Source organism: Chelonia mydas, chromosome 22 (genome assembly GCF_015237465.2).
Source record: "Chelonia mydas isolate rCheMyd1 chromosome 22, rCheMyd1.pri.v2, whole genome shotgun sequence".
NCBI lineage: Eukaryota > Metazoa > Chordata > Testudines > Cheloniidae > Chelonia > Chelonia mydas.
In genome coordinates this window covers 13984087-13992993 of record NC_051262.2, presented here as the reverse complement: position 1 = coordinate 13992993, position 8907 = coordinate 13984087, and the positions used below count along the sequence as shown (strand labels likewise).

Sequence of the window (8907 nt, the reverse complement as noted above, 5' to 3'; positions counted from 1 at the left end):
GGCGTCCAATGGCGGCGGCGGTGGAGGGGGCAGTAGGCTGAGGGGCCTTTGAGAGGCCCCGGGACGGGTCCCTGGGGGAGGTTCGGGCTCGTTGGGCGTCTCCAATGTAGGGTGCCCGCCCCACCCCGTCCCTTGGAGCCCTGGGCTCTGGTAGGCCGTGGGGATGTCTCCCCTCCCTGGGCAGGCCGAGGGGATGTCCCCTCTCCCTGCGGGGGCGCTGCGATGGGGTCTCCCCTCCCAACGGGGGGGCAGGCGGGTGCTGCGGTGGGGTGGGCTATGGTGCAGATGGGGCCTTTTTTTTTTGATGGGGAGAGGTCTAAGGTCTGTTTTCTACGGGGGAGGGTGGGGATGAAACGGGGAGGCCCTTTCTCCCAAAGTGGGAGGCAAGTGAACCGTTCACGTAGGTCCAAAAGCTCAGCCTCAACCCCCACACTTTGGCAGCCCCTTGTAATGCATCGGGCTACCAGGCTTCCTGTTGGAGGCTGGAACAGTGACAGCCCAAGGGGGCCCTGATCTGTCTTCCTACTTCTTAGGAGTTTGATACCATGAGACCCACCCGCCGACTCCTTCTAGTCGGGGAAGGAAACTTCTCCTTCTCTGCCTCCTTGTGTGATGCCAGCGATCATGAGACTCATATCACTGCCACTTGCTATGAGAGTGAAGAGAGAGTTTCCAGACAGGCACTTGCTAAAAATAACATACAGCATCTGAGAGGGAAAGGTAAAGAAATCCCCAAAGGAAATCACTTTGCCATACTGTGCTGAATGCTAAGTATTCCCCACAGCTGTCTGGGTGAGTAAGTGAGGGAGTGGATAAAATTATGAAAAGAAGAAATACAGTGAAATTCTTCCAGACAGTGAAATTTATCAGGCTGTGGAATCGTTCCACAGGAAATACATTTTAGCAACTATTGAAACAAGATCCTTGCATTGAACAATATTATCTATCATAACAATGATAAAGGGCCTCTGGGGAAAGAACAAAGTTACTAAAACAGGAGATGGTTTTGTAGGAACCATTAAGGCACTTGAAATATTCCTCCAAATATCAATTTCAGACCAGAGAACGTTTCCCCAGAAGAAATTAGGGGGATTCTGGAGAAATTCCCTCAGAGGAGTGAAGAACCCTCCAAATACTCGTACCTTCAAATCTAATCAGAATCAGACTAAAGAAAACAACAAAAAAGCCCTAGCAGCAGCGGTAGAAGTAGAAGAGGGCTTAACTTCTTGACATCACCTGCAGCGGGGGTAAGGGAAGAAGAAAGAAAATGCCATGTGATATTTAAAACTGGATTGGGCAAAGCACTAGAAAATATGAGGGGGAACAATCCTGAATTGGCCTCCATGAGATGAACTAAATGGGACTATATAGGACTTTTCTTAATGTCTATGATTTTGAAAAAAGAACTTGCTTTTCCTTTTCACTTGCCACCTTTATGACCAACAGTAGAAGCCGTTTGGCAGATTGAAAGCTCCATTAAAATAACCCAACCCCGCTCTCTCCCTTTCTACCTTGTTACTTATATATATATATTCTTGTCTTTTCAATGAAGATTCTGTCATTTTAAGTCCCCTGCTCTCATGCTTTTCTTTACTGTTGCAGGGGTTGAAGTTTGCTTTTGTGTGGACTGTACCAAACTGAAGGACTATTTTTTGCCAGCAAAGAGAAATTTTGATTGCATTTATTTCAATTTCCCTCACTGTGGGAGGAAAGCTGGGGTAACAAAGAATAGAGAGCTTCTTGCGAAATTTTTCTGTAGGTGAGTAAAGTGAAATTAAGTAGCACAGACTTATCTCCTACCATGTGGCCTGCTGAACCACTTTCTAGAAGCTGCATTCTGGTTCCTGAAACCAGTGTCTTAAATTCACAGCAATTTTCCAGGACTGTTTAAAATCCATTATTTAGAAAGGGCCCTTTTCCCCCATGTACTTTACTGTCACTGTTCTGTTTCTAAGTGTCCTTCAAAAGTATTACCAGCTGGTTCTTGTTCTAGCTGCGCAGATGTGCTCACAGAGAAGGGAGAGGTCCATGTGGCTCTTTGCAAAGGTCAGGGAGGGACGCCCGCTGACCAGCCAATGAGAGAGTGGCACAACAGCTGGCAAGTCGTGGCTATGGCAGCGGGAGCAGGATTTATCTTGAGTGATGTTCATCCCTTCAACTCAGAGGATGTTCATGGATATAAGTGCACTGGCTACAGGTAACCTATAGATGCTGCAAAAGGAAGTCCTTGATATTCATGCTGCTCCTAGGTATTTCCATAGTGCCCAACACCATGGTCCAGAGCATTATCTTGTGGAGAGGAAACCGCCTCTAATTTTTTTTCATTCTGTAAAAGTACAATGTATTTCTTTTCCATCTCTTCGTAGGATGGGTAAGAAACACTGACATTCTTGCCTTTTGAGAGAGTATCTTACAGAAAAAATGGTATCTTAAATCTCAGGATTAGCATTTCTGTTTCCAAGTGGAACCAATAATATTAAGGGGATGGAAAGAATCTGCATTCTATGATTGGTCTATTTGCTTAGACAAAAGTTTCACCTAGACCTTCTGCAATGTAGACAACATGATACTGACTCAGTCATCAGTTTACTAGTTATTCAATGTCACTTACTTGCTTTTGTGTGTTTAATATTAGTCAAAAATATCAGTTACTTTACCAGATGGTGCATTTGTGTGTGTGTTGCCAGGAGCCAGGATAAATCCTTCTCTATAGAAGGTGCATTAAACCACATCTTCACTCGGAGCTTGCCATTTCCACATCCCAGGCCTGTGATCTGCCAGACTGAACTGGAGGGCAAGTGGGTTTCCTTCCAAGTTCCAGAAATATTTGTGGATAAAATGAACAGGTAAGTGTTCAAGTCCAATATCTGGTTTGATTGTAGATTTATTTGCCAGGCTGCATTTGGGCCAGGCTGATACTAAACAAAGCCAGACAATGGCTCAGTCCACTGCTAACTTAATCCACAATCTTGCATGAATGATCAGTTTGCATCTCCGAGACAGGTAATTATTAAATGTTCCAAATTCCATTTCCTCTCAGAGGGAAAAAGAGCAAATTTGGTCATTTAATGTTTTTTACATGTTGGTTTCATATTTATGGTCCACTTAGCATAAGGCTTCAGAAGAGAGAGGATAACTTCCTAGCCAAAGATGTTACTGTTCCTAGCTACAGGAGTAGAAGAGTGAAGTTTTAATTACACATTGTGCAATGATTTGGGAGCAGCCCTGTAGGTGGCTTAGTCTGTGCTAATATTGCTAAGGCTAGTTAGGATTAAAAACTATAACCAAGTTTTTAATCTGTCTCTAAACTGGTTCATATTCTGGAAAAGATCCAGAGCTAACATATGTTGATTGGCCTCCTTAAATAAGCTTGTAATGCTAATAGTGAATGGAAGTCAGCTGATACTTGTGAGGAAAGTCCTCCCCCTTCCACCAGCCGAAGTGCAACAAATCCTCAATTGCAACTCTTAACACAAACCCTTATGTCCTGCAGATGTCTTGGTAATAACTATGCCACCATGACTAAAGATTTTCCTTGTCCAGGTGGCTATTGAAAGCAAGCTTAACATTAAGGATCACTTGGAGAAGTCATTCATCATACTTGTCTTAAATTATAAACCGAGGAAAATGTTTTTACAAGTCTAAGTGCAGTGGTTTTTATAATCTGTTGTTTTGTTTTTAATAGGGGTTTCCTAGATACCAATTCAGATCATCCTGTAAGAACTATTAATGAAAAGCTCATCGCTCAACTCAGCCAAACCTTCCCATTACAAAGGGTTGACCATTCCCTTTCTCTGCTGCACCAAGGCCACCTAAGTGCTGTTTCTCAGTCGAATGCTTTTTGGATCATTCCCAACACAGAGCAAAATTCAAGTTCTGAACCTCCAGGTAAGGGAACAGCAAGAAGTGTCTTATTTCCTGGCCTTCATTTCTGCAGGGACATAGATCAATATGACAGGATGAAGGCTCAGGAGGGAGACCAGCTCTCAGAACATTATCGTCTTAGATCTTCCCATCTTGTTTATGTTCAGGATGTGGTACAAAGGCTGAGCTTTCTCCCTGGGACTCTGCATGTTCTCACTGGGCCTGTCTTTAGGAAGTGTCTGATCTCTCCTCACACTCTGCCTGTTTTTCATGAGACTCTTTTTATATGTGCAGTTGATAAGGGTACAGAGGGCAGCTGTATCCAGATGCTTATGGATAATATTAAAAACACTGTAAGTTCTCTGCTTCCACCTCTTTCATGTTTTACGTTGAACTCCACGGTACAGGAAGCAAAAAGCTCTAAAACAATTGAGCTAAATGATTCAGTCATGCCTGAGCCTCAGCTTGATAAAACTCAATATTTCATCTGTGTGAAAACTGACACTTCAGACTCCAAAACCAATGGCTCTTGCATAGGAGACATAGCAGCAGCTCCCTGTGGGACAGTAAACAGTGAACTGGGTATTGTGTTTGCATCCATGAATCTTGACCTGCTAGCCATGCAAATTTGTGGAATTTCTGACTGGCGAATGTTGTGGACCTTAGATGAGCGTTTCCTGAATCAGTTTATTGGAGGAGAGTTAGGACCCTTCAAGAGCTTTTCACTCCATCCACCTTCCTATGTGCATGATGTCAGCTTCTGGGTTCCTGAGTGGGAACAGTTTGATGAAATTGCATTTCACACCATTGCCAGGTGTGTGTCGCAGGAAACTGTCATGTCCATCCAGCTCCTTGACAGCTTTCAGCATCCACAGACTGGACAAACCAGCCTCTGCTACAGACTAACCTTCCAGTCCTGTGATAAGGCTCTTACTCGCCAGCAGGTGGCAGAGATGCAGATGCAGTTTAGAAAGAAGATACAGCAATGTTTGCACATAACTCTTAGGTAGATCATTGTATGCTGTTTTCAGACCTTCATCAAGAGCACCCTTCATTCACTTTCCTGTGAGAAGCCTGGATTTCATGTTGTGTGGTCCCTTAACACTGTGTGTTACTATTATGTCTAGCCAAATCATGCCTCTTATAAAGGCTGTGCAGATTAATTTAAAATATTATATACCTGCCTTTAATTCTGCTCTCAAAAAATAATAAAGTTCAGCTGCCTTCCCCTTGTCTGATTGTATATGACTGTTGAAATGTCAGATCTCAGTGGGTGTTTTCTTTAACAGGTTCCTGTAAAAAGGTGGAGTTGGAAGTGATTCTGCTTATTTGTGCCAAAGGTGAGCTTGTTAACTCTGGACAAGTCTGCCTAATGTTGTTTGATTATATTCAGCTGGAAGCACTTATTGATGGCCTCTCTGATCAGGCACACTTGAAACAGGAAAACTTCAGCAATTGCCCACTACTGGTTTAAAATGTCTGAGCATATTTCTATGCCAAGTCATGGAGGCTCAAGTGGTCTCACCACAAGAAGTCAACACCCAACTGAACCCAAGAATGCCTCAGATCTGTGGCATCTCTTTCTATAGAAGGGATACAGCAGAAGCTGCCTAATCTAAGGCAGTGGGAGGTACATTGTGGGTTTTGAAGTGGGATCTTTTGAGTCTCTAATGGGTGTAGCCACTACAGGGAGGAGCTGGAAATATGACACCCTATTTGATTCTAGTTTGACAGCTCTGTTCACAGTTTAGAAACTGAAAACAGGTGCAAGGCAAGACTGGGAGTCCACAGGAAAATAACACAAGAGTAACAAACCATGCTGTGTATGGATGATATATCTGGCACTGGTAGCATCATGCTATGGTGCATAGCATAAGGATTGTAATAAAGGACAATGTTCTCACTAAACAACCTTAACTGGTTTTGGATCTTCCCAGGATTTTTCAATTTCATATGACGGGTGTCCCACTTAGGAGGCATTCTTCTGCATACACCCCTGGTAGGGGGAGACTCAGTTCCATGCTTAATGGAGTGCTCTTCTTTGCACCCCTCCCCTAGCACAGACTGTTGTGCACAGTGGGGTGTGCTCCTGTGCACTCCCTTGCATGGTAAAACTCACTGCACAGAGGGGTGCTCTTTTTACACCCCCTTGCAGGGTTAGACTTGCACAATCACATTGCATAGTGGGGTACTCACTTTTACAACCCTCCCTTGCAGGGTTGGACTTGCACACTCCCATTGCACAGTGGGGCCTCTTTTACACCCCCGGCTGCATGATGAGAATTGCACAGCAGGGTGCTCTCCTATACACCCCCCCCGTTGCATGGAGAGAAGTACACAACAGGACGCTCGCCTATGCACCTCCTTGCCTGGTGAGAATAGCACGCTCAGTGCACAGCGGGGCGCTCTCCAATGCACCTCCCTTGCACGGAGGGAAATGGCGCACACTGCATACAGCTGTGCACTCCCGCTTTGCAAATGAGAACTGCATGCTCGGCCCACAGGGGGGCGCTCTCCTACACACCCCTCTTGCACGGTGAGAATCGCACGCTCAGCGCACAGCGGGGAGCTTTTCCCTGCCTCCCTCGCCCGGTGCCCGCCGCAGGGAGCGGACCGAAGCCCGGCTCAGCTGAGCACAGCGGGTCCCCGGGCGGCCGCTGCAGCCGGCGCCTGGGGCTGCCCGCACTAAGTATGGCGGCCGCCGGCCTCAGCCCGTGCGCCTCCCGCGAGCGGCGGAGGGAGCCCGGCGCGCTGCTGCCCGAGCTCGGCATGGCGGCCAAAGGGACCCGGCAGCGGTCGAGGGGAGGCGGCGGGGACCCGGTCCGGCCGCGAGAGGAAGGGCCGGGCCCGGAGGAGGCCAAGGCGGAGTAGGTGCCAGGCGGGCGGCTGGGGGCGGGGGCCCGGCCGGGGGGGTGCGGGGCGCGCTGGTGGGGTGGTCCCCGCGGGGTGCAAGGGCCCGGCCCGGCCCCCTGGGGAGCGGGGCCCCCGAGCCCAGCGCCCGCCCTGGGGAGCGGGGCCCCCTGGGGAGCGGGGCCCCGGCCCCCGAGCCCGGCCCGGCCCCCTGGGGAGCGGGGCCCCGAGCCCGGCCCGGCCCGGCCCCCTGGGGAGCGGGGCCCCTTGGGGATGGCATGGACCAGGTGCAGAGTGGTCACCCTGCCACCTGGCGTGTGAGCTGCATGTAGACAGCGCACATTAGCCTTACTGCTGCCTGATAAAGAAATCATGAAGGGACCCATGCAATGGTGGTGTAGCCATGCTGGTCCCAGGATATACGAGAGACCAGGTGGGTGAGGTACAGTCTGTTGGACCAAATATTACTACACCCACCATGTCTCCCTGTGAAGGGGCCTGACAGTCTCCAAAGCCTTGTGGGGGTGGCCCTGTGTAGCTTGGGACTATTAGGCATTAGCAAGGGTCTGGCTCCGTGAATGCGCCAGGGCTCAGTTTCTGCAAGCAGAGCCTGGCATTTAGCTAGACTTGTTGAACATTGCAGGATGGTTTCACCAGAGTCTAGCTCTAGCCGCCTCTTAGAGCAGAGGGACCCAAAGGGTAGAAGTTGATCTGGCATGCATTCGTTTGGAATATGTTTGACATAGAGGTGCTGAGATGCCACAATGGTGGGTGCAGTACAAGGACCCCTATAGAATGGATTCACTGACATCAAAACTAGGTTTGATCTGTAGTAAGGCATAACAGTAGGAATGAAAAAAAAAACAAAAAACAGAGTAGAGCCTGTGGCCATGTACATTTCCTCAGTGTGGTTAGAAAGGTAGCTGTAGCACTTGGTGCCAGGGTGCCATCCAACCTCACAGCCTAAGCAAGGCTGGGTCTGGTAAGCGCTGGGATGGGGATTCAAGGGGTGGAAGGATGGTCCAGTGATTAGGGCACTAGCCTGGGACTCTGGAGACCTGGGTACAAGGCCCTGCTCTGCCGCAGACTTCCTTGGGCAAGTCGCTTAGTTCCTCTGTGCCTCACCTCCGCATCTGTAAAACGGTGGTAAGAACACTCTCCTGCTTGTTGTGAGGGTAAATGTATTCAAGATTGTGAGTTCAGCTACAACAGTGGTGGGGCCACATAAGTACGTAAAATAGAGTGAGGAAAATGTCTCTAAAGGGTCATAGGTTGGGTGAGGGTCAGTTGGGCCAAGTAACTGTCTAAGAAGTGACATTTATTAGATGTGTAAATGGATAAACCAACTTGAATTTAAATGTAATGAAAAGGATGCCTAGCATGCCCTGAGCAGAAGGATCTGAAAGGAGAATGCAAAGAGCTGTAGCCTAAGATTGACTCGGAGTGTGTTTTAAGGATAATGAAGAGGGAGTACAGACATATTCATTGTCTTAACTCTTTTTGTGTGGATTTCCCAGTCTCTTGGGTTCTTTGCCCTATGTCATCTTGCTGCTCTTTATCCTATTACCTTATATCATCCACTCCAGTAAGTCCTCCTGACACTAGTTCTTTGCTCTTGATTAGGCCATCTGGGAACAAAGCAGGGCAGGTCTGGGCACCTGAAGGATCCACAGCTTTCAAGTGTCTGATCTCAGCCCGGTTCTGCGCTGCCCTCTTGAGTAACATCTCAGATTGTGATGAGACATTTAACTACTGGGAACCGGTGAGTGACTTCTCCTTCCTAGTAGAGGAATTTTGGCTTTTGTAATTGGTCTGCTCAGATTCTTGATACACATTTGCCTAGAGCTGCCTCATGCTGATCTGTGCCCTCAACATATCAATTATCTTAAGCCATTGTTTGCTAATGGCTAAAGCAAACGTGTGTCCTCCTTTTAACCTGTATTTTTTTTAAATTGGATTTGTAGATGCACTACCTCGTCTATGGGAAAGGGTTCCAGACGTGGGAATACTCTCCAGTCTATGCCATTCGCTCCTATGCTTACCTATGGCTTCATGCCTTGCCAGCCTTATTCCATGCTAGAGTTCTACAGACAAATAAGGTAAATCATGTGTCAAAGCTTTGCTTGTGAGAAATCACCTGCCCTTTGGTCTGTATCAAAGAAAGCAACTGTTTGACACAAGGGGCACTGAAAT

The 8907-nt window shown here is 47.6% G+C and overlaps 1 protein-coding gene across 11 annotated transcripts in view; it reads left to right on the top strand.

Moving 5' to 3' along the window:
* The window catches only part of ALG9 (ALG9 alpha-1,2-mannosyltransferase), a 122799-nt gene that overhangs the window by 142 nt on the left and 113750 nt on the right, over window positions 1-8907 (top strand). For 2 of the 11 annotated variants that reach the window (XM_037882124.2, XM_043534057.1), the window contains exons 2-10: window positions 534-720; window positions 1603-1759; window positions 1994-2197; window positions 2688-2846; window positions 3686-3888; window positions 5154-5204; window positions 6082-6400; window positions 8338-8476; window positions 8679-8813. In XM_037882124.2, the coding sequence (XP_037738052.2) occupies window positions 546-720; window positions 1603-1759; window positions 1994-2197; window positions 2688-2846; window positions 3686-3888; window positions 5154-5204; window positions 6082-6400; window positions 8338-8476; window positions 8679-8813 (1542 nt within the window). In that variant the 5' untranslated portion in view covers window positions 534-545. Of the gene's footprint in view, window positions 1-3; window positions 151-533; window positions 721-1602; window positions 1760-1993; window positions 2198-2687; window positions 2847-3685; window positions 3889-5153; window positions 5205-6081; window positions 6401-6431; window positions 6732-8337; window positions 8477-8678; window positions 8814-8907 lie in introns of those variants that run through there. The other 9 variants (XM_043534059.1, XM_043534058.1, XM_043534056.1 and 6 more) reach the window with 8 other exon arrangements.